This window comes from Heptranchias perlo, chromosome 40 (genome assembly GCF_035084215.1).
Source record: "Heptranchias perlo isolate sHepPer1 chromosome 40, sHepPer1.hap1, whole genome shotgun sequence".
In the NCBI taxonomy this organism is placed as follows: Eukaryota; Metazoa; Chordata; class Chondrichthyes; order Hexanchiformes; family Hexanchidae; genus Heptranchias; species Heptranchias perlo.
In genome coordinates, this window is record NC_090364.1 from 7,143,025 (window position 1) to 7,168,702 (window position 25,678).

At 42.9% G+C, this 25,678-nt stretch overlaps 1 protein-coding gene across 3 annotated transcripts in view; it reads right to left on the minus strand.

Moving 5' to 3' along the window:
* Window positions 1-25,678, minus strand: part of pold1 (polymerase (DNA directed), delta 1, catalytic subunit) — a 99,597-nt gene that overhangs the window by 66,275 nt on the left and 7,644 nt on the right. For all 3 annotated transcript variants that reach the window (XM_067974496.1, XM_067974497.1, XM_067974498.1), the window contains 11 exons: window positions 23,388-23,528; window positions 22,337-22,462; window positions 21,528-21,696; window positions 20,038-20,158; window positions 17,892-18,021; window positions 15,779-15,945; window positions 11,558-11,662; window positions 9,857-9,997; window positions 4,232-4,342; window positions 2,858-3,049; window positions 2,002-2,090 (listed from right to left, as the gene is read on the minus strand). In XM_067974496.1, coding sequence (XP_067830597.1) covers window positions 2,002-2,090; window positions 2,858-3,049; window positions 4,232-4,342; window positions 9,857-9,997; window positions 11,558-11,662; window positions 15,779-15,945; window positions 17,892-18,021; window positions 20,038-20,158; window positions 21,528-21,696; window positions 22,337-22,462; window positions 23,388-23,528 — 1,492 coding nt within the window. The remainder of the gene's footprint in view (window positions 1-2,001; window positions 2,091-2,857; window positions 3,050-4,231; window positions 4,343-9,856; window positions 9,998-11,557; window positions 11,663-15,778; window positions 15,946-17,891; window positions 18,022-20,037; window positions 20,159-21,527; window positions 21,697-22,336; window positions 22,463-23,387; window positions 23,529-25,678) is intronic.

The following is a 25,678-nucleotide window of genomic DNA, read 5'->3' on the forward strand; positions in this document are numbered from 1 at the left end:
GACAATGGTCAATGTTCAGGCTCACACATAAAGTTCGACCATTCGGGTGAAGTACTGAGATGGGAAATAAAAGCTTGTGAGCCGTTTGTCCCCTGCATGGAGTCAACACCTTGAGAAAAGGTGGAGAACAAATTGGCGGAAAACAAAGAGGGGAAAGAAAGATTCAGCAGGAATTGAATTACTTTACAGTCATGCATGCCAAGCAAGAAACATAAGTGGCTTTAAAATTCAGTACCAAGACGACAGGAGTTGGGGAATGGTACAGGAGGGTGCAAGGGAAAGTGAAAAAAAATCACTGTGTGACTATCATTTGACACATCTAAGGTGCAGAGGTATTTAGATCCGCCCTCTAATAAAATGAGCACCCACAACAAATTTGTAACATTAATGCAGTAATGGAGGAAGGGATGCAGTGGTGTTCCTGAGGGGTCGGTACTGGAACTACTGCTTTTCTTGATATATATTAATGACTTGGACTTGAGTGTACAGGGCACAATTTCAAAATTTGCAGATGACACAAAACTTGGAAGAGTAGTAAACAGTGAGGAGGATAGTGATAGACTTCAAAAGGACATAGGCAGGCTGGTGGAACGGGCAGACACATGGCAGATGAAATTTAACGCTGAGAAGTGTGAGGTGATACATTTTGGTAGGAAGAATGAGGAGAGGCAATATAAACTAAAGCGTACAACTCTAAAGGAGGTGCAGGAACAGAGAGACCTGGAGGTATATGTAGACAGGTCGTTGAAGGTGGCAGAACAGGGATCCTGGGCTTTATAAATAGAGGCATAAAGTACAAAAGTGTTATAAAACACTGGTTCGGCCACAATTGGAATATTGTGTCCAATTCTAGGCACCGCGCTTTAGGAAGAATGTGAAGGCCTTAGAGAGGGTGCAGAAAAGATTTACTAGAATGGTTCCAGGGATGAGGGACCTGAGTTACGTGGAGAGACTGAAAAAGCTGTGATTGTTTTCCTTAGAGCAGAGAAGGTTGAGAAGAGATTTCATAGAGGTGTTCAAAATCATGAAGGGTCTAGACAAATTAAATAAAGAGAAACTGTTCCCACTGGCGGAAGGGTCACGAACCAGACGACATCGGTTTAAAGTGACTGGCAAAAAAACCAAAGGCAACATGAGGCAAAACTTTTTTATGCAGCGAGTGGTTAGGACCTGGATTGCACTGCCTGAAAGGGTGGTGGGAAGCAGGGTCAATTGTGGCATTAGATAGGTACCTGAAGGAGAAAAATTTGCAGGGCTACGGTGAAAGTGCAGGGGAGTGGGACTAGCTGGATTGCTCTTGCAGAGAGCCGGCGCAGGCTCGATGGGCCGAGTGGCCTCCTTCTGTGCCATATCCATTCTATGATTCTACTTTTTACCAATAGAGGCAAAGAACATCCATCACCCTAGAGTTCAATATTAATTGTCAACTGGCAAGTTCATGATCTTTGTGCCTATTCCCCATAACAATGTTCTCTTCTGAGTAATAAAAAGATATAGGATGGCAATTACACAGGAAATGTATTTGTCTAGTCACATCATTTACTCAGAATGCTTAGCCTGAGGAGAAAAACATTCTATCGGTACAGATGAACAATTAAAGAGGACTGAGTGCTCTGTGCTGATAAATAATAGTCATAAAAAAATTTGTAGGAATTAAATGGAGAGAGCAGTAATGTAATCAAAAGGAATTTTCCACTTGGATTTTACTTGCCCCTTTGAAGGCATTTCCTAACTCAACCCAAGATTATACATATCTAGACACCAAAGTGGAAAAGAAAAAGAATTGAGGTAATCAGAGAGTAGTGATGAGGTGACACAAAGCATAGGTTTTAAAAGGCTGAAGATTGCAAGAGGAAGGGACGACTAAAGGAAGAACAGTGTTGATGTCCTAGGAAGAATGAGAGTAGGAAGCTGCATAATGGGCCTTAATTTCAACATCAAATCATCCCATGTTCAGCTCAGTGACAGAGTGCACCTATTGTTGAGTAGCCCAGGCCGTACCCTTTAACTGGCTCGATGACAGTGGCACCAGTGTAGTCCTCTCCACCTTCTGTTTTCACCACAGGCATCACCAGGTCTTGCTTCATTGCCTAGCAACACAAAGAGGATTAATGCAGCATCTCATTCTGCTACATCAACAACTCAGGAGATGCTTTGCAATTTTTTTTTATTTCCAAATAATAATTACTGTATTTTTTGGCATGTAACAAAAATCATGGTGACCTGACTCCTTTATCCAGGAACTTGCATTATTTATGCATCTACACAAGCCTGCACAAACAGCCTTACATTTGTAATCATTTCTTATAACGCTATTTGCAACCTAGTCATCTTAGCATTGGTGAATTTGTTCAAGTCAAGGTCGCTAGTGCCAGGCCATAGAACAGTTTCCACACTTGGCTCTTAGGTTCAGCAACAAGTATAGCCTCCCAACAGCATACCGTAATCATCAACTTCAGAATATCACACCCTACTGCACCACATCCATTCCAGAGGACACTTACAGTCAAAAGGCAGATGGGACTTTCACATCATCAGTCTGGGCTGGATTTAAACCCAGATCCCAAAGATGAAAGGACTATCTCCAATCCACTGCGCCAGCCAGTCCCTTGCGCAGATCAGATTTTTTTTTAATTACACCTACAATTAGAACACTCGGCCAGTTTTACCTAGTGCCAAAATAATTGTTCCCAAGGTTAAACAATATACAAATACATCATTCACTATTGTCCACTTCGTGCTGGGAACTAGATAATTAGAGAAGTTCTCTGTGCAATGTGGAAGTTATGTGGCGCTTTTCCTGAACAAGTCACAGCTAACTAATGACTTAATTAAAAAGCGTCACTCTGATTCTTACCTGTCGGAGCAACTGAGAGACCACTTTGATCTGCTGTCCTCGTGAGAGGAGGTAGGGGAGAGGGACCCCTGTCACTCTCGCCATTTCCATGTAGTTAATGACGCACATCAACTTCTCCAAAAGCCGCAAGGGTAGGTAGGCATCCTTCAAGCAGTAGACGGCCAATCGCCTTCGTGTTTGTTCATTACCATTCTAAAATTAACAGAACGATGGTGAAGAGAAGGGTAAGGAGTATATAGGTAGAGAACAAAAGATGTAGAGAACAGGAGAGGTGACAAAGGAAAAACACAGCTGATGCCTGCAGTAACACGAGCGCACAGATCAGAAAACCACACGTATTTGCAAAAATTCACATTTTAAATGTTTAAAGTTAGACAGAGAAACATCAAATACTAAAGGTTAAACTACAATTAAAATTAAAACCTACCAATTTTGACATCTAGCTCAATTTAAATCAAGCTGACCGCCCCACCGTGAGAAACCTATTTCCCTTAGCAAAGGGGTCAGTGACCAGGGGGCATAGATTTAAAGTAATTGGTAGAAGGATTCGAAGGGAACTGAGGAGAAATTTTTTCACCCATAGGGTGGTGGGGGTCTGGAACTCACTGCCTGAAAGGGTGGTAGAGGCAGAAACCCTCAATTCATTTAAAAAGCACTTGGATGTGCACTTGAAGTGCTGTAGCCTACAGGGCTACGGACTAAGTGCTGGAAAGTGGATTAAGCTGGTTAGCTCTTTTTCAGCCGGCACGGACACGATGGGCCAAATGGCCTCCTTCTGTGCCGTAACTTTCTATGAAATCAGCTTTTAATCAATAAACTGGATAAAAAATATTTTAAGAGAGGTGCACTATACATGTACACGTTATGCAGAACTCAGTTGCTTCTCACTTACTGCAACGGCTTCTCTCCAGTTCAGCTGTGATAGCAATATAAAGCAAGATGGTCAGTCACACGCGGTTTGGACGCAAGTAATTGTGACTGGGAGTAGGGTGCCATGAAAGTTTCTCTTCATGTGAAATATTGATGGGTCAGAATACAGGAACCCTCAGGGATGTGTATTCAAATCCAGCTCACAAAAAAGCTTATGAAGTCTCTTACCTTTTAATAGTTCTTCCGTCATCATTCTAATTCCTAGCAGGCTGGAATTTGCTCTCAATAGTAATAAACCTATTGGGACTATTGCTGGAATCTTGTTCAGAGAGTTACTTGAATTGAAATCTAACACTGGTCCGTTCTGAGTTAGAGGAACTACTTAGGGAATTTTTTAAATTATAAAACTCAATCCAAGGAACTATAAGTAATTCTTTGAATTGGAGTTAACGTACAAAGGGAGATGGCACATCCTCTTTCCCTCCACATCCCGCTACTGGGTACCTGCAGATCCGTGATGATTGAGTGTTGAACGTCTTCCTTCTGCTCCTGTAGGAAGTGGAAACTCACTGCGTTCAGTGTGTACGATCGCAGTTTGTAGTCTCGCAGCAACACCTGCCCAAAACAACAGCTACACATATTACTTCGAAGAGGTAAAGTCGATCAATGATTCCCAATTAGGAAACAGCTTACTTATATATTGCTCCTCTCATGTACTCAGGACATCCCAAAGAAGCTTCACAGCCAATTCATTGCTTCTGAAGTACAGGCACTGTTGTTTTGTAGGCACAAACAGCAATGAGATGAATGACAAGTTACTTAATTTATTTTTCGGCGGTGCTCATCGAGGGATAAATGTCAGCTATAATACTCTCCCCGTTCTTCTTTAAATAGTGCCATAGGATCTTTTGAAGGGGCAGACAGGACCTCAGTTTAACATCTCACCTGAAAGGTGGCACCTCCAACAATGAAGTACTGCACTGAAGTGTCAGTCTAGATTATGTGCTCAAGTCCTGGACTGGGCTTGAACATGGGAAACATCGGAATCATGACTCATGAGTAGACCATTCAGCCCCTCAAGCCTGTTCTGCCATTCAATTTGTGTAAAAAAGTGCTTCCTGATTTCACTGTTAAATGGCCTTACTCTAACTTTAAGATTATGTCCACTTGTTCTGGATTCCCCCAACAGAGGAAATGGTTTCTCAGTATCTACCCCGTCAAATCTCTATCATTTTAAACACCTCGATCAGATCACCCCATAACCGTCGAAATTCAAGGGGACACAAGCCAAGTTTATGCAACTTGTCCTCATAATTTAACCTTTTAAGCTCTGGTATCATTCTGGTGAATCTGCGTTGTACCCCTTCCAAGGCCAGTATATCTTTCCTGAGGTTCGGTGCCCAAAACTGAATGCAATACTCCAGATGGGGTCTGACCAAAGTTCTGTACAACTGAAGTATCACTTCCTCACTTTTGAATTCCAATCCCCTTGAGACAAAGGCCCACATTCCATTAGCCTTTTTGATTACTTTTTGTACCTGTGCAATAGCTTTTTGTGATTTGTGTACATGGATTCCAAATCCCTTTGCTCCTCCACAGCTCCTAGTCTCTCACCATTAAGGAAATATTCCGATTTGTCTTTCTTGGATCCAAAGTGGATGACCTCACACTTCCCCACATTGAACTCCATCTGCCATAGTTAGACAGACTAAGTGAGTGGGTCAATGTCCCTTTGTAACTTTCTCCTTTAATCCACAGAATTTATTGTTCCTCCTAACTTAGTGTCATCTACAAACTTAGATAGAGGACTCTCTATTCCTTAGAAACATAGAAAATAGGAGCAGGAATATGCCATTCAGCCCTTCGAGCCTGCTCCGCCATTCAATATGATCATGGCTGATCCTCTATCTCAATACCATATTCCTGCTCTCTCCCCATACCCCTTGATGCCTTTTGTGTCAAGAAATCTATCTAGCTCCTTCTTAAATATATTCAGTGACTTGGCCTCCACAGCCTTCTGTGGTAGAGAATTCCACAGGTTCACCACCCTCTGAGTGAAGAAATTTCTCCTCATCTCAGTCCTAAATGTCCTACCCCGTATCCTGAGGCTGTGATCCCTCGTTCTGGAGCCCCCAGCCAGGGGAAACATCCTCCCTGCATCCAGTCTGTCTATTCCTGACAGAATTTGATGTGTTTCAATGAGATCCCCTCTCATTCTTCTAAACTCGAGTGAATACAGGCCGAGTCGACCCAATCTCTCCTCATACGACAGTCCTACCATCCCAGGAATCAGTCTGATGAACCTTCGCTGCACTCCCTCAAAGGGAAGTATATCCTTTCTTAGGTAAGGAGACCAAAACTGCACACAATACTCCAGGTGTGGTCTCACCAAAGCCCTGTATAACTGCAGTAAAGGCATCCTTGCTCCTGTACTCAAATCCTCTTGCAATGAAGGCCAACATACCATTTGCCTTCCTAACTGCTTGCTGCACCTGCATGTTTGCTTTCAGTGACTGGTGTACAAGGACACCCAGGTCCCTTTGTACATCAACATTCCCCAATCTATCACCATTTAAATAATACTCTGCCTTTCTGTTTTTCCTTCCGAAGTGGATAACTTCACATTTATCCACATTATACTGCATCTGCCATGTATTTGCCCACTCACTCAACTTGTCTAAATCGCCTTAAAGCCTCTTTGCATCCTCCTCACAACTCACGATCCCACCTAGTTTTGTGTTGTCAGCAAACTTGGAAATATTACATTTGGTTCCCTCATCCAAATCATTGATATATATTGTGAATAGCTGCAGCCCAAGCACTGATCCCTGCGGTACCCCACTAGTCACTGCCTGCCACCCCAAAAAAGACCCATTTATTCCTACTGTTTCCTGTCTGTTAACCAATTTTGATTCCATGCCAGTATATTACCCCCAATCCCATGTGCTTTAATTTTGCACACTAACCTCTTATGTGGGGCTTTATCAAAGGCCTTCTGAAAATCCAAATAAACCACATTCACTGGTTCATCCTCAAAAAACTCCAGTAGGTTTGTCAAACATGATTTCCCTTTCATAAATCCATGTTGACTTTGTCTAATCCTGTTGATATTTTCTAAATGTCCTGTTATCACATCCTTTATAATAGACTCAAGCATTTTCTCTACTACTGATGTTAGGCTAACCAGTCTGTAGTTCCCTGTTTTCTCTCACCCTCCTTTTTTAAATAGTGGGGTTACATTTGCCACTCTCCAATCTGCAGGAACTGTTCCATAATCTATAGAATTTTGGAAGATGATAACTAATGCATCCACTATTTCCATGGCTACCTCTTTTAGTACTCTGGGATGCAGATTATCAGGTCCTGGGGATTTATCGGCTTTCAGTTCCATTAATTTCTCCAGCACTATTTTTTTACTAATACTAATTTCCTTTAATTCCTCCTTCTCACTAGTCCCTTGGTTCCCTAGCATTTCTGGGAAGTTATTTGTGTCCTCTTCCGTGAAGACAGAACAAAGTATTTGTTTAATTGCTCTGCCATTTCCCTGTTCCCCATTATAAATTCTCCCGTTTCTGACTGTAAGGGACCTACATTTGCCTTCACTAATCTTTTTCTTTTTACATACTTGTAGAAGCTTTTACAGTCCACTTTTATGTTCCTTGCAAGTTTACTCTCATATTCTATTTTTCCCCTCTTAGTCAATCTCTTGGTCTTTTTTTGCTGAATTCTAAACTGCTCCCAATCCTCAGGCTTGCTACTTTTTCTGGCAACTTTATATGACTCCTCTTTGGATCTAATATTATCCTTAATTTCTTTTGTTAGCCATGGTTGGACCGCTTTTCCTTTTGTGTTTTTGCGCCAGAAAGGAATGTATAATTGTTGCAATTCATGCATTAATTCCTTAAATGTTAGCCATTGCCTATCCACCGTCATGCCTTTTAATGAAGCTTCCCAATCTATCAGAGCCAAATCACTCCACATACCATCGTAGTTTCCTTTGTTTAGATTTAGGACACTAGTTTCGGATTGGACTACTTCACTTTCCATCTTAATGAAGAAATCTATCATGTTATGGTCACTCTTCTCTAAAGGACCCCGCACAAAAAGATTATTAATTAACCCCTTCTCATTGCACAATACCCAATCTAGGATAGCCTGTTCCCTGGTTGGCTCCTCAATGCACTGGTCTAAAAAACCATCTCATACACACTCCAGGAATTCATCCTCCACAGCATTATTGCTAATTTGGTTTGGCCAGTCTATATGCAGATTAAAGTCACCCATGGTTACTGTAGTATCCTTGTTACATGCAACTCTAATTTCCTGTTTGATCCCATCCCCTACATTACCACTACTCTTTGGAGGCCTATGGACAACTCCCACCAGTGTTTTCTGCCCCTTGGTAGTTCTTAACTCCACCCAGACTGATTCTACATCTTGATTTTCTGAGCCAATATCCTTTCTCACCATTGCTCGGATTTCATTCTTTACTAATAACGCCACCCCACCTCCTTTTCCTTTTTGCCTGTCCTTCCTAAATATCAGATACCCTTGGATATTCAACTCCCAGCCTTGGTCATCCTGCAGCCTTGTCTCTGTAATTCCTATTATATCATATCTGTTTACATCTACTTGTGCTGTTAATTTGTCTACCTTATTACGAATGCTTCGTGCATTCAGATACAGTGCCTTTAGGTTTATCTTTTTAACATTTTTAGACATCTTAACATTTTTTTGCACTATGGCCCTATTTGTCTTATATATGGTGAAAAACTGAAATCCCAGTACAGATCCCTGGGGAACATCACTTGTTACATCCTGCCGATCAGAAAACAAACATTTTATCCCTACTCTCTGTCTCCTACCTCCCAACCATATACCAACCCATATCACAAGGTTACCTCCAATTCTATGTTCTCTCCTTGCTGTTAATAACCTCTTGTGCAGAACTTTATCAAATGCCTCCTGGAAGTCCATACTAGACAACACTCTCCCATCCACCATGCTAGTGACCTCAAAAAATTCAACTACATTAGTCAGACGCAACCTACCCTTCATGAACCCACAACCTTCTATCTCAGAGGCAAGAATGCTACTTCTGATTCAAAGCTGACGCAATGTATTCACAAGTGTCGGCATTTCTGGAAATACCAGCACGTCTACGGAGGTAATTATACAGCACTTTTCACCTTCCTAGAAACACTTCAAAGTGCTTCACATAATGAACTGCTTTTGAAGTGCAGTGACGGTCATATAGGTATTCACCCTGGTCTTTGTAACATTCAGGATTGTGTAATGATTCATCGGATGTAACTCAGCTTTTATTATCACACATCTTCTTAACATAAAAATAATAAACAAAAGGAGATACAAATCACAATCAAAACCAATAAAACTTTAGAACTCGAACATTCAGATCCAGCTGCAACAACCTATGGACTCAGCTGCGATGCTTTAAGTAATCAAATCGCCAACTGACAATCCCTTTAGATTCACGTGCTGCCAGTATCCCCACAACTATACACCCAAGCAAGAAACAGTGCCTTTAGGATTGGAGAAGAAAACTGAAGGAATTTTTTTTAAAAACTGAAATCCCCCCCTTTTCTGCCAGTTTTCTCTAATCCCCTTCCTTCAACCTCATGGTATATGGTTGGAAAGGTGCTGGGCACCCCAAGGTAACTCACACAAGAGGCAATATGTGCCTAGATATGGAGTGTAACAGGCTATTCCAAAATGGGGTGCATCACATGGGGAAACATTTGCAGGGCTATGGGGAAAGAGCAAGGGAGTGGGACTAATTGGATAGCTCTTTCAAAGAGCCAGCACAGGCATCGTGGGCCAAATAGCCTCCTTCTGTGCTGTATAATTCTATGATCACAGCCAAGCCTGATTCCATCTTGACTCAACACCCACATACGTGTGCTTTCCAATACGGAGGGGTTGCTGGATAGCAAAGAAGTGAGGCAATCTTAGCTGACTTTCCTCTTCTTAACCGAGACTCACAAAGGCCAAATCAAGTACCCCAAACACAGGAGAATAAACAAATGATGAAAAATCCACTTTACAACAGAAGCAGGCTACCATGACCACTAATACAGGGTAATATACTCACTTAATAGTTTTACACACCTGAAAGAGATCAAACTGCACTCTTCCTTCTATGTTGATCACTTTGTTCTCTCTGCGGCCCATCTGCCGAGACTGAAACGATGAATCTCGGATTACAGATTTAATGCTGGGAATACGGCCCAGGAGTGGGAATGTCGTCACCTGAAAAAGAATATATGTTACTCTGACAAAATTATTACATGATGATGGCTCTAAATCTCAATTTGACCCTCAAAGGATAGCCAATAGAGCTACGTTGGTGCACGTGTGTTCCATACCATGCGGCCATCAGTCAGATCTTCATCAACTGACTAAATCCTGCTTGGGTATTAGTCATGTTTCCCAATCTCAGCCTGGCTCCTTGGAGAGACAGTAAGAGGAATGTAAAAAAGGATGAGAGTAAAATGGTTGGATGGAGCTTTGACCGCACCCCCCATCCACTAAATTTCTAATGTCAGCCACATCGCCACGAAGAGACATCAATCAAAATCCAGCCATCTCCCCACAAGGGGTGACTGAAAATTGGCTGGACAGTCATCGCTGGGCCTATATCTCCCAGTCAAAAGCAAAATACAGCGATGCTGGAAATCTGTAATAAAAACAGAAAATGCTGGAGAAGCTCAGCAAATGAGGCAGCATCTGTGGAGAAAGAAACAGAGTTAACGTTTCAGGTCGAAGACCTTTCGTCAGAACTGGAAAATGTTAAAGAGTTAAAGTTTTTAAGCAAGTACAGAGCCAGGGAAAGGTGGGGGGGGGGGGAGGAGGGGAGGAAAGAACAAAAGGGAAGGTCTATGATAGGGTAGAGGGCACGAGTGATTAAATGACAAAAGGATGCAAGGCAAGGAGAGTGGTAATGGGACAGGTTAAGAAACAAAAGATTGGTCAGGAATAGCTGTGAATAGCAACAGCAGAACCATTATCAGCACCTGCTGTCCGAAAAAATGGGAGCAGTGATTATGATCTGAAGTTATTGAAATCAATTTGAGTCCGGAAGGTTGCGATGACAGAGGCTCAGGTGGCTGCCCTCACTCGCAACCACAGGCAGTGTGTGGTATGAGGAAAACTGAAGGTGTTTCTCCTTCATATCTATATTTTAAAAAATAAGTGCCTTGAGCAAATAACGGACCAACCCATAAGTCAGAAGGATTTCAACTCACTTCCCAACTGAGATTTTCAAAGTATTAGAATTGGAGACAGTCACGGAAAGAGATTTTTGTTTTGCTTTTATCCATGTGCAATGTCACGAGTTCAGTTAGTAATTTAAGAATAAAAGAGCAAACCATGTTACGGTCACTCACCTCTTATTGGTTAGCTCACAAAGATCTTCAGCGAAGGCCTGCCTCTCCTCTTTCAGTTGGGTAAGAGAGAAGGAATTGCAGAGTGAGGAGACATAGAATTAAGTTTCAAAATAGATACTCGGTTCCCCTGTAAACGGCAATGATCGGGCTCGATCCCAACTTTTGATAAGTTGAAGATGAATTAAAAAAACACGAGTTTGTTTAGGTCTGACTGTGGGAAGCCAGAGTCAACACAGCTAAATCCAGCTCCCTTAACCTGGTGGCAGCATTGTAGAAACACTGGATGTGCAAAATCTGTTGCCAAGGCAAGGGAGCCGGATTTAGTGACATAAAATCAGGACCAGCTTATGGACAGCGTTCTCTCGGAATCCAAACTAAACAAGCTGGAGTAGAAAAGTAGCCGAAAATGGGCTGCCATATTTACCTTGAGCGTTTGTGCCCGGTTGATCAGGTATGGTAAGTCAAAGTTCTGAATGTTGTATCCAGTGATTATGTCGGGATCGGTTACTCGGATAAATTCGGCCCAAGCCTAGGGAAAAGGAAAGAAAAATATTAATCTTAACAAGCCTTAAAGATATCTATATCTATCTATATATATATATATATGTACATATATATATATATATATATATATGTACATATCTCAATATATCATAGTCCAAACTATACATAAACACAAAAGACAAAATACTGCCGATGTTGAAAATCTGAAACAAGAACAGAAAATGCTGGAACTGAGGAAGTCAGGCAAAGCACCTGTGGAGAGAAGTGGCAAGTTAACATTTCAGGCATAGCTCAGGATGTTCTGACTCTTCTCCAAAAAGCTGTTGAGGCTGGGGTTCAATTGAAAATTGAAAAGCTGAGATTGATAGATTTTTGTTAGGCAAGTATATTAAGGGTTAGGAATCAAGGAGGGTAGATGGAGTTAAGATACAGATCAGCCATGATCTAACTGAATGGCGGAACAGGCTCGAGGGGCCTACTCCTGTTCCTATGTTCCTATCACTTCTCTCCACAGATGCTGTGCCTGACTTGCTGAGTGTGTCCAGCATTTTCTGGCTTTGTTGTACATAAACACAATTCACTGAAGCCTCTGTATAGCAGCCCCCCGCTGACAGTAAGGCTGAGAGCAGGAACTAGCCGAGTGTCTTATCGTGCACGTCAACCTTTCCATGGCAGAACGTATTAAGAGCATCAGTTCACTGCTCTACTCTTGGCAGGGGGAGGGGGGGGGGGAATGTTACAATTATTCCCAAAATACTCAATACTTTTAGTCATTTGTGTTCCTTTAAGAACACAGTACGCCCACTGTTTAAAATAGTTGTATTTCAAATAACGAAAGGCACCAGATATACAGCTGGACGTATCACTGAGGAGGCTAGTGATACTGAAGAGTCATTTTAAGAGTACAGAGCTATTTTTGCGTTCGCATGTGGGTTTAGGGGTACAATTTTAGCAGGAGATTCCAATCTTAACTGGACCATCAGGGAGGGATGGTCAGCCTGGCCCGCTACCATGCATCACCTAACAATCTGGCTTACAAGCTGCAGGTCATCTGCCTGCACCATCACTCAGCTGAGGAATGGGGCGTGGTCCCACAGGAGCCTAACAGAGGGGAGAAAATAACTCAAAACCGCTTAAGCATGGTTCAGTAACGCTAGAGCGACTTCACAGAAAGACTAACCCATCCGGTCAATGAATGATAGAACCTGAAGCTGGGCAGTAATTGCAACCTTTTTATACCTCAATAAAGTACTTTTTTTTTTATTCCAGTATTCCAGTTTTCCTCTTTTTCAATGACTCCTGCTGGGACCTGGTTTGGCAGGGACCAACAACACTCTGGTAGCCCACCCAAGCGGCCAATCTTTAGGTGCAAGTCTGAACAGAGAACGGTAGCGAGCATCTGACCTTGAAGGAAATCACAGCCAAGCCCAAAAGTGACCCCTGCCGCAACCCAGCATCCACATATGGCAACTTCCAATAGGGATAGTTGTCAGAGTAGGAAACCTGCTCAATCCTCCCCCTCTCTAGATTGAAGACATTGAGGCTGATTGTAGCATTTCCATTACCTCCCCAGTTGCGATCAGCTAACTCAGGACAGACCAGGGTCCTGTGTAGTGCTGCACTACACCACATGGTGTTTAGCTACAAAGCCATTCAAGCAGTCCTTTATCAAGATTTATTTTCGAAGAAAAAAAAGTGAGGGTAACATTTCTATTGCAAACTAAATTTATTCTCAATAAGACCTCAAAGTCAGTTCTCACTTCCACTGAAAATCCAATGAGTGCATTAACTTGCTCTCATCTGTTGAATAAATGTGAATTTTCTGTGCAGATACAAGCACAAAACGGTGTAGATTACTCCTGGAAACAGTCAGGAACCAGGTTGCTGGAAGGGAGCCTTGGTCAATAGAAAGTATTACTCTATGTTTTTAAAAATATTTGTTCATAGGACGTGGACAACACTAGCAAGGTCACACTGCATTGCTAGGCCAGTTAAGGAAGAAGACATGCATTTATAGCGCTCCTTTCACAACCTCAGGACATCGGAAAGCGCCTAATCAATCAATGAAGTACTTCTGAAATGTAGTCACTGTTGTAATGTAGGAAACGCGCGGCAGCCAATTCACGCACAGCAAGGTCCAACAAACAGCAATGTGATAATGGTCAGATAATCTGTTTTTTAGTGATATTGGTTGAGGGCTAAATATTGGCCAGGACACCTGGGAGAACTCCCCTGCTCTTCTTCGAAATAGTGCCAGGGGATCTTTTACATCCACCTGAGAGGGCAGAGGGGGCCTCGGTTTAACGTCTTATCTGAAAGGCGGCATCTCAGTACCGCACCGGGAATGCCAGCCTAGATTTTGTGCTCAAGTCTCTGGAGTGGGACTTGAACCTACAACCTTCTGACTTAGAGCTGAGAGCGTTACCCACTGAGCCACGGCTGACACCACATGGTGAAGGCATTAAGAGTCAATCATGTAGTATGGGCGAGAGTCACTTATAGGCCAGACAGGACAAGACAGGAATAGTGGGTTCCCTTCCTCGTAGGACGTGAGTGAACCAGTTAGCTTGTTATGACAATCTGGCATCTCTCACGGTCATTACCAGATTTATTGAATTAAATTTCGCAGCTTGCCATGGTGTGATTTGAACTTGCAATCTCTGGGTCGCTGGTCCAGTACTATTAACTACTATCCAACCATACATTTTGAAAGGAAAAGAAAAATCACAAAAACAATAAAAATATCGATTACCCAGAAACAGGCTCATTTCACCCACCCCCGAATGGAACAAAAGAACCAAGCGTGAAGTTGTGTGCATTCAGTGAGCCGTGGAGCAACTCCCCATCGTGTAATTATGACTGGTTATCACATTGGCTGGTTAGATCTAAAAGTGACACAAAACCGCAAAAAATTGTTTTTGTATAAATTTACCTCTTCGTTCAAAAAACGCAGGCCATTAAAACCTGCCTCGTGGGGAAACTAATCAGTTCTCCATGAGAACTTTTTTTAAAAATACATCATTGAGAAAACGAAGAAACAAAGCCCATTCTGTAGAACACCACAAAGGCTTGAAAGAGGAAAACATGAGCTCCCCCAAAGCTTAGGGTAAAGGCATCACCAGGTGCAGTACTAGCCTATAAATACCAGGTTCGACGCACAGTACTGAGTTAGCTACAATTGGCTTCTGCACCCCAGAATGTCAGTCGTGGCTTAGTTGGTAGCGCTCTCGCCTCTGGGTCAGAAAGTTGTGGGTTCAAGCCCCAGTCCAGAGAATTGAGCACATAACCCACGCTGACACTCTCAGGGAGTACTGAGGGAGTCGGAGGTGCCATCTTTCAGCTGAGACCTTAAACCGAGACCCCGTCTCTCCTCTCATGGCATTATTTGTACCCGTGCAAAATCAGGCACTAAGATCCCGCGGCACTATTCAAAGAAGAGCAGGGGAAATCTCCTCGGTGTCCAGGCCAAGATTTATACATCAACCAACATCACAAACAGATTGTCTGGTCGTTTATCTCATTACTGTTTGTGGGACCTTGCTGTGCGCATTTCCTACATTACAACAGTGACTACACTTCAAAAGTACTTCAACGGCTGTGAGTGCTTTGGGACCTCCGGAGGTCGTGAAAGGCGTTCTATAAATTCAAGTCTTTCTTTTCTTTCTTTCAGAGAAAATGTGGCATGGGATTCTCAAAGCTATCCAGTGACACCTGCTGGAAAATACACATGTGGACATCAGATATGCACAGGACTAATGCGCCTTCGTGGTCACATGGCTTGCCAATAACTCATGCACAACCACCAATGAACGTCAAGTACCCATGGGGGAAGAAGTGGAAAAAATTTTTAAAACAATATTGTACGTAAAAAAAAATGATTAAATCTCAGGGGAATTGGTACGTGCAGCGATGGGGAGTAATTTACGTTTTCAGCAATGGCTGTCTCTGTGCGAAGCAGCAGCGCCATCCTCAGGGAGGGAAACAGCTTCTTGGGGAGGGGCAGGGCTCAACAGAATAAAACTTATCAGAGGCCTGTACAATGTGACCCTATTAGATCCAATGATTGATGGCATCCCAATCCTGATTTTGCACGGGAACAAAGCCCCCACATCACCATCATCTTCCATCCCAGTTCTCGTACCTTCAGCAGCTCACTCTCCTTCTCAAAGCACAGGACCTGTGACCCTACAATGCTGGCGCAAGACCTCAGGGTGAAGACGTTCCGGATGAAGGGGTCCTTCTCGCCCTGCCGCAGCACCATGTTAGCAATCTGTATCACGGGGTCCTTGTCAGCCTCTGGAAAAATACCTAAAAAAGGAAAACAAAAATTCAAATAGAGAAAATTGGAGCCAAAAGTAATTGAATCAATTGTTGCTTTTATATTACATCCAGAAGGAGGGGCAAGAGCAAGCAATTTATATTCACAAAGCAAATATTCTCTTAAGAGATCAGTGAAACTATTTAGGACCATCCAAATCACCTGACTATGCGGATCAGGAGATGGAACACCGTGCAGCGGTATAACAATCCACAGTGACAGAGAATGGTATGATGCAGATGTGCACCTGCATTATCTTACAGTCAACAGGAGGTGTTGGGTGACGGATCAGGGATTGACGCCCGCACACGGCAGACTGACAAAAAAACAATGGCAGAATTACCCAGCCCGTTAAGCGGCCATTAAATAGAAGTATCAGCAGATGCTCAGGAGCAAACCAACTGCTTTCCCTATTGCCCCAAATATGGCCTATGTCGCAAGTGAACCATAGAAAACTGGAAAGGGGTGTATTGGGGGGGGGGGGGGGGGGGGAGAGGAGGAGGAGACAGAAATTTTCTCCAGATCCCCACCTCTTTCATCTTAATTTTGTCACGCTCTTATACATTAACCATTTTACACATTCTTTTATCGGCGAAAAGAGCACATAAGAGGTAGCTCGTACAACATTCAAGAAGCTCGACACCTTCCAGGACAAAGCAGCCCGCTTGATTGGCACCCCATCCACCACCCTGAACATTCACTCCCTTCACCACCGGCGTACCATGGCTGCAGTGTGTACCATCTACAGGATGCAGCAACTCACCAAGGCTTCTTCGACAGCACCTCCCAAACCCGCGACCTCTACCCCCCAGAAGGACAAGGGCAGCAGGCACATGGGAACACCACAACCTGCATGTTCCCCTCCAAGTCACACATCATCCCGACTTGGAAATATATCGGCCGTTCCTTCATCGTCGCTGGGTCAAAGTCCTGGAACTCCCTTCCTAACAGCATTGTGGGAGAACCTTCACCACACGGACTGCAGCGTTTCAAGAAGGCGGCTCACCACCACCTTCTCAAGGGCAATTAGGGATGGGCAATAAACGCTGGCCTTGCCAGCAACGTCCACATCCCATGAACGAATAAAAAAAAAATCTATATGCTCTCAAAAAACAACAAACCGGCCCTTTAGTGAAAGACTATCTTATGCAAATCTTTTTTTCTTCATGTTGCAACACATCAATTCATAACAAAAGGCTGTCTCTTTCACTTCAGTGAATATTTCTTGGTAAAGGCATCAACCAAAATAGTACCATAGAAATATACATCACATTCAGCCTAGCTATAGAAATCCAAAATTACAGGGGCAGTGGGATTAATTCCCCACCCCACCAAAGCTCTGCATCTTTCTCTCATTCAAATATTGATTCAAAAGTACTGAGTCATACTGATCCGATTCTCTCAGGTTCAACCCAAGTCTGTGCTGAATGAGCTGAATTGTTTCAGGTTGGCAACAGTGGGCGGGGTGGGGTCTACAATTGGCGCGGATTTGGAAAGGGTGGAAACGGGAAATCAGCCACGGTTGCCGTTCCTGATCATTATCCAATGACCTCGGCTGCAAAGTGCATTTTAGTGAACGCCAGGTGACGACAAGATTAGGGATAGCTGTGATTCCCTTGCCAATACAGTAAGCCTGCCAGCATTCACCGCCTAGGTTCACACATGAAGAATGGTCACTTCAGCGAGTTATCTAAGGGCCACTGATGCCCATGGAACTGTAGTACAGTATTAGAGGAGGGGAGGAAATTGGAAACAACTTTTTTTTTAAAAAAAGAGAATATACATGTACGGGTATATTTTCCTCCACTAATATAAGCAAAGAAAAGTCAACGTGACTATGGAGTGAGCTTTGCCAACATTAGCACCTGGAGGAAAATACACCTGATGGTGTATCCCAATTATTCAAAACATTTGAAAAATAAACACATGGACATACCTTTCCTGCCAGCGCACTCTATGTCAAAGCTCAGCACTCGAAGCGGAGGGATTTTCTGCCACTCGCCTTCGGCAGGATGGCTGATGAAGTCCGTCCAAGCAATGTCCACCTCGATCTGCGCCAGCGTCACCTGTGACACGGCAAAAATAAAAATAAACTATCCATTCAGCAAATGTATTGTTCAGTGTGCAACTTTTTAAAAAAAATTCATTCTCTGGATGTGGGCGTCGGTGACAAGGCCGGTATTTATTGCCCTTCCCTTTTTGCCCCTTGAGAAGATGGTGGTGAGCCTTCTTCTTGAACCGCTACAGTCAGTGTGGTGAATGCTATTCGGAGTTCCAGGATTTTGACCAAACAACGACGAAGGAACGGACGATACACATCCAAGTCGGGACGATGTGTGACTTGGGGGGGGGAACTTGGAGGTGTTGGTGTTCCTATGCACCTGCTGCCCTTGTCCTTCTCAGTGGTGGAGATCAAGGGTTTGGGAGGTTCTGGCGAAGAAGCCTGGGCAAGTTACTACGGTGCATCCTGTAGCAAGGACTCACTGCAGCCACTACAGAACACAAAAGCTCCTGGATTCGATTTCCAGTTTGTGCTGAGAGAACTGATGGCACAGTTGGGTCCCCTGCCCCCTCCATCACCCCCAAGCTGCTGCTGATGCAGCTGCTGTTACTACAGTTAGCATTCATATAGCACCTTTAACATAGCAAAATGTCCCAAGGTGCTTCGCAGGAGCGTAACCAAACATTGTCACCAAGGAAAAAGGATAGGGATGGGGTTTGAAAGAATAAAATAGTCAGCCTGGGGTGCTATTCATCTGGGAAGTACTTGTGTAAGAGCGTTGGGCGAGAATAGAATGGGGACTCAGCTGTTATGCCCTACATAGTCAAATAGCCAGCCGCCAATCACTGTCTAGACTCATAGGTGAAGTTCCAAAAAGCTGCTGGCATCTGCAGACGAATGAACACCTGCAGGAGAGGAGAGGAGAAAAAAGGCAAACACTGCACACTTTTTGCCAGCTGTGGTCCGTATGCTCTTGATTTTAAAATAGGGGAGACTTAAAGGGTTTGAAAGTCATAAGAGATAATGAAACAAAAAGCAAAATACTGCGGATGCTGGAAATCTGAAATAAAAAATAAAAACAGAAAATGCTGGAAACATTCTGCAGGTCAGGCAGCATCTGTGGAGATAACGATATGGACAGCTGTCTCAACTACTTCAGGCACCAACGCATTTAGGGAATTAAAGTAGAAATACACCCCTCTCAACTAGCTGTTCAATCTCGAAAGACCAAAGTACTTCCTAAAATGAGTGGCCAGCATCACACAGGTTTAAAAACAAAGGTTTCTTTTTTGGTCAGGATCGCAGGCCTACAATTTCATTAGTATAAAAAAAATGTAGAAGAGCTTCTTTAAACCACTGTGGCTTTAACAACTGTCATAAACATGCAAAACGTTTTAGCAACCGCAACAGAACAAGCAAAACACAAAGAGAAGACCACAACAACAACAACTTGCATTTATATAGCATCTTTAACGTAGTAAAATATCCCAAGGCGCTTCACAGGAGCGACTTTCAAACGGAATTTGACCATGAACCACATAAGGAGACCAAAAGCTTGATCAAAGAGGTAGGTTTTAAGGAGCGTCTTAAAGGAGAAGAGGGAGGTAGAGAGGCGGAGAGGTTTAGGAAGGGAATTCCAGAGCTTAGGGCCTAGTCAGCTGAAGGCACGGCCGTCAATGGTGGAGGGACTAAAATCGGGTATCTGCAAGAGGCAAGAATTGGAGGAGTGCAGAGATCTCGGAGGGTTGTAGGAGATTACAGAGATAGGGAGGGGCGAGGCCATGGAGGGATTTGAAAACGAGGATGAGAATTTTAAAATCGAGGCGTTCCCGGACCAGGAGCTAACGTAGGTCAGTGAGCACGGGGTGATGGGTGAACGGGACTTGGTGCGAGTTTGGATAAGCTCAAGTTTATGAAGGGTCGGCAGAGTAACAGTAATGTTTCAGAAAGAGGGGAAGACCAACTACACTACCCTTCCTAGAATTATTGTTCCAGGACAGGATTACAGAAGTTTTTTAAAAATTTATTCCATTCCCCCCACCCCCTCCAAAAATTCAACACGACTAGCCTTTCGTCACACCTTTCTGGGGTTGTCCCTGGTTGCAGTGGAGTTTCCTGTTAGCCGCTCTTCTCTTATCCGGTACTTTCCAGCAGGTAATTCAATCCAGTTGCAGCCAACAACATCGCTGTCCACCATGAATCTACCAAAATATTGCAACAAAAAATAAAATGTAAGTTTAAAAAAAATTTAAGTTCAACTCCATTCTTTTTAACAGTGCCCTTCCACGCATCATCATGCATTGTGGGCTCAGATCATGCCCAACTCAACTAAGAACGCATTCACGCCCATGGAATACTAAGTACATTCCCCACCGCTCATAGCGGGCGTGTTGGTGTTAACACAATCGACCCACTATAGGTGGTACACGGTAAAACCAAAAATCAAACAGAACCAATGTATTTTTTTTTTAAATAGGCTTGATGCAGAACTCCACTTAGCAACTGCCTCTGTGCAATGCTGATAATTAGCCAATTTTAGGTTAGATAAGAGGGAGACAGCCCAACAGTTGATCATTTACATACAGACACTTCAAAGAGGAACGAACAGCTAATTGAAAATTGCTTGAAGAACTGACCTTGCCTGAAATCAGCAGAGCTTTTTAAATCAGTAAATACAAGGGATTGACAAGGTGCGAAGAACTTATTGAACTGCCTGAAATGGTCGGCATGCTTAATAAATTATAAGTGGTGCCTTTGAAATTGACTCCTATGGTAAATGGTTAGCACCGTTTGCCCAAGATAGGCAGCTGCCCGCGAGAAGCATGGGGACTGTACTCACTTTGTCATTGGTGAGACCTCCGCCGTTTCCATAGCTCACAGATGGCCCTTAATGGCAGAAACCCAACAATGCACATTTCGAACAGGTTTAGACTATTATGTTTCCTCCCCCGAAAAAAGAACATTTTACCAATAAAAACCCCTCATTATTTGTATAGTCGAGATGCAAGAATATGAACAGTCACTTTTTTTTAAACCTTCATACGAACATTAAAAAAACACTAGGAGCAAAAAAATGGTCTATTTGATCGATCAAGCCTGCTCCGTCCGAGATGCACCAAATGCCCATCGACATCAACAGCGACTGGTGTAATTGCCTTGTAATTTATGAGGGTGTCAATCAATCCAGTTTGAACATACAGTGTTCCAAATGACTCAACAGTGTACAGCATATTTCTTTTAAGATACGGCCAACTTACTCTCTGATCCATTGGCCGTGAGTTGGGGTTGAACCCTGTTTTTTTTTAAATTCCATCTAAGGGTTGTGGAAAAAAATTAAATTACACATGTTCAAGGCCAAAATTCTAACTACCTACCATCAAAATACAGTAAGTCTAAGAAACAAATTAAGCAGAGTCCAGATTTCCTTTTATCCCAAAACTCCCCCCAACTCAGTTTTAACGCAATCTTTTTAAAAAGTCTATTGTATTTTTCAAACTCTGCCTGAATATGTGCACTGATCTGCGTAATTATAAAATTGCTTTCATACACACATACAGCAATAGTAAATACCTGATTTCAAAGTCTATATTGGCTTCAAAAGACTGATAGTTGCACATTGGGATTGAACCAAAGCGGAAGCCTTGTTCTAGCAGGCGTTTAGCAGGGGCAATCAAACGAGGTAGCGCCATTGTAATCTTCAGAAATGGCATCTTCTTGTTCCCTCGATAGCCATACATATCTGTAATTATACATCATTCATCCCATAGAATCAATGCCTCGGTAATGTTGGAATATATAATGTTATCCCCCTCCTCTCCTGAACATAGTGAACCTTGCTCGGGACAGTTCCACTCTCTGGTGCCTTGTCAAAGTGGACTTTCCTCTGTGCAAGTCTAGACAGTTCTATATAAATGCAAGCTGTTGTAGAGAGCGAGTGGCAGCAGGCTATTCAACTGAAGGGGACATTACAGCAGAGCACAATCGTGCGCTCACTTGAGACCCACAAGCACACACTTTCTAGTAGGACTCAAGGACAGTGATCGGGAGTCGGAACCTTACCTGATTTTTCCTCGCCCTAGCCCAGGAATGCTCATGCCAATTGTGGCACCCTTATCGCAGCCCCGGTTCAAATCCTGCTAGAATTCCTTCTCTCCCAGGATCTCAAAACTGAAATGCCCTACCTCCCTTAGTCTTCCCTTCCTCCGACAATCTACAGGCTCTTACGAGTTCAGGAAGGCTTTCTGATTTACCTCAGCTTCCATCTACTATTTTCAACCTTCGTGGCGTTCTTCACTAGGCTATGATCCTTCTCCAAGGTTTCCCAGCTATTAAATGGGAGAGAGAACTGCAGGAGCCGCACAATTGAACTTTATACTTACTCTCCTTTAGACAGATATCGACTGCCAGTACCACTTGCGAGATGTTGTCCTTGTTCGATCTCATGTCCTTAATCACAATTGTATTCAGCTCTCGTTGAAAATCATGGAGATGTTCTGAACCGAAACCTGTTACAGGAATTTAGTTTTATGATTAATAAAACTGAGACCAGTCTGGAGTGGTTGAAAATGTGACTGCTCAGAGGGTCCAGAGCAGTGATGACCACAACAAACTTTTAACCCAACAAGCACTGTAAATATTTACTCACCCAAGCAGTGACAAGTAACAGGTGGGCAGCCTTTGTAGTTTTGACACTTAACGACACCGAAGAACAACAGAGGCTTATGTAGGACTCAAGCCTGTCAACTTTCATGTCTTTGCCATTTAATTGGCTCCAGCCTACCCAATGTGTCGCATTAGTCCAGACCAGGTGGTTGACTCTTAATGCCTTCTGAAATGGTCCAGCAAGCCACCACTTTCTCAGGGCAACTAGGGATGGCCAATAAATGTGGCCTTGCCAGCAGTGCCAGCATCATGACAACAAATACATATTAAAAAGTCTCTGGGCCAACCTCTCAGCCTGCATGCTATTGGGAAGGGGAGAGATCAGAACCCAAAGAGGAGAATGAAAGAAAACATGAACGTTCTAGCAAGGCACGGGAAGATCATCCAACTGGGAGATTCTAGGAGCAACGATGCAGCCAAAATGTCACATTTGCACCATCGCCCTGCATTAAAAAATGCCTATAATTTTGCACAAAATAGGCACTCTCACTCAGAGAGGCAAAAGGGATGGCTGATTTAGGAAATTCAATAAATTCACATGTACAGGTGGTACTATTTTGGGGTTGGGGTTCAAGGCACATTTTTTTTTATTTGTTAACATTGTTGATAAAACAGTGGGAACTTCCCTGTGTTCTATCTGACCTGGAAGTACATGATGCTGATACTTAGCAACAACAGTGGAGTGAGTGTTCCAGCACAGTATCAGCATCCCTCATCCTGATAAAAGACAAACTGACCCCAAAAGTATACGGGTTTACAAAATCTCACCAGGTGGTGCTTGAACATAGAAGTAGGGCATGAAACCATGCACATGGCAGCAGACACTGTTTCCTTCCATTGTAATTCCAAACATTCGGGTAACTGGAACTGGCCCCTGTTTATTCCCTGGCATTCCAGCAACATAGGACCCTTCGAGAGAAAGAAAACTGCAGCTATTAAAAATAACAGACATTCATCTCACTTGCTGTGCACACGCATTTGCCTACATAACAACAGTGACTGCACTTCAAAAAGAATTCATTGGCTGTGAAGCACTTCGGGACGTCCTGGGAATATGAAGGCGCTACATTAACGCAAGTTCATTAGTTCTTCCTATTGGCGTCAATTAGTTTATAAGAGGGAGAATGTCACACTTGAGTCAATACGCCCGAATGTTGTGCAATACATTTTTTGTATGACGCTCCATTTCATCACCTTAAATTGCTCCCTCCCACGTCAGACCTGTAGGCACCAGTCCTTCACCTGAATGTTATACAGTTCACAATGCTCTCTCACACATCCAACATTATCTTTCACTGAAATCCTATGCTTCCGGTGTCCTTATCTGAGTTTTACATGTCCACCATTAGCCTTTCCTGAAACACTGGTGATAATACTGTAACTAGTGGACATTATGGTCAACAGCAACAACTTTCAGCCTTCCTGTAAAGCACCAGATTTTAATTTTAATCCACTGAACTATTTCTGAAAAGGCCTGAAATAAGCAAATCTGAAGATCCACAGATAGTCAAATTCTACTCTCAGAGACATCGCCAGTACAACCACACCACAGCCTTTGTGACTCCGAGCGCTTTTTTAGTCAAATCAGCTAACGTAATTAAATTTGAGATCATATGGCAATCATTGCCAGCAAAGACCAGGATAGAAGTACACTCTACTTCAAGAAAGCAAACTTCAATGGAATGAGGGGCAGACTAACAGATTAAGTGGGAGGCATTGCTGAGAAGGCTCAGTTGAGGAAAATTAGAAAACTTTTAAAACTGTGTTACATCCTTGGCTTGCATTTTTAATAAGGAAAATTAAGTGTACAAAATAGATGAACTAAGAAATGAAAATGGAGTCAAGGAAGAAAAGCATACTGCACAAAGCCTACAAGGGGAGAAAAAAAGAATCAAAGTTTGAAAAGGAATAGATAAGAAAAGTTAACATAGGCTATAAAAAAAGGGAGTCGAGAGCAACCTGGCAAAGGACTTTAAGCACAGGAAATAAAACTTTTTCCAGTATTATAGTAAGAGTAGTTAGAGCGGAAGTTAGTTCTTAAAGAAAGATAATATTGGCGGCTTAATTGAAGCTTATGGGAAAATAGTTGAATTAATGTTCACCAGCAAGGAAAATACTGGTTCGTAATCTGATTATTGTGATACAAGAAGCATTATAGAATGTTTCGATGCCAGTCAGTAGGTAGTTGATAGGGTAAAAGGACTGAAGACTTACAAATCCCCAAGCCAGATGGCATATTTCGTAGGGTGCTGAAGGAGACAATGGAGGAAATTTGAAGGTCACTGGCTACAGTAATGATGCGGCAGGACTGGAAATAAGTAACAGCCAGCAAGGATTTAGGAGGTGGGGGGGCGACCTGCTCGACTTCTCTCACAATGCTACAAATGAAAAAGCCCCTATGATATAGTTTATCTGCACTGTTATAAGGCTTTTGATAATGTTCTACAGGGAAGAACAGCATACATTTATATCATGCCTTTCATGACCTAAGGACGTCCCAAAGTGCTTTACAGCCAATTAAATATTTTTGAAGTGTAGTCACTGTTGTAATGTAGGAAATGTGGCAGCCAACTGGTGCACAGCAAAGTCCCACAAACAGCAATGAGATAATAACCAGATAATCTGTTTTAGTGATGTTGATTGAGGGATAAATATTGGCCCAGGATACCGGGGAAAACACCCCTGCTCTTCTTCAAAATAGTGCTGTGGGATCTTTTACGACCTGGGAGGGCAGACAGAGTCTCGGTTTAAAGTCTCATCCGAAAGACTAATAAAACTAAAATTCATGGGAAATCTTTCACATTTGTGCTGTGTAACGGGGTACAACTCTTAGCTTTGAAAAAGGCACGGCTGGAATTTGAACACTGGGGGGGGGGTCCCATTTACAAGGCAAGTGTGGTAGTCTACTCTGCCACACTCTAAGCCTGTGAATGAAAAATAGGAAAGAGTCATCACTTCACCCAAAATATCACAACCTGTCTTTTCTCTTTACAGATGCAGAATGATCAGCTGTGTAATTCCTGAATTTTTTGTTTTTATTTCAGATTTGTAGATTCTCC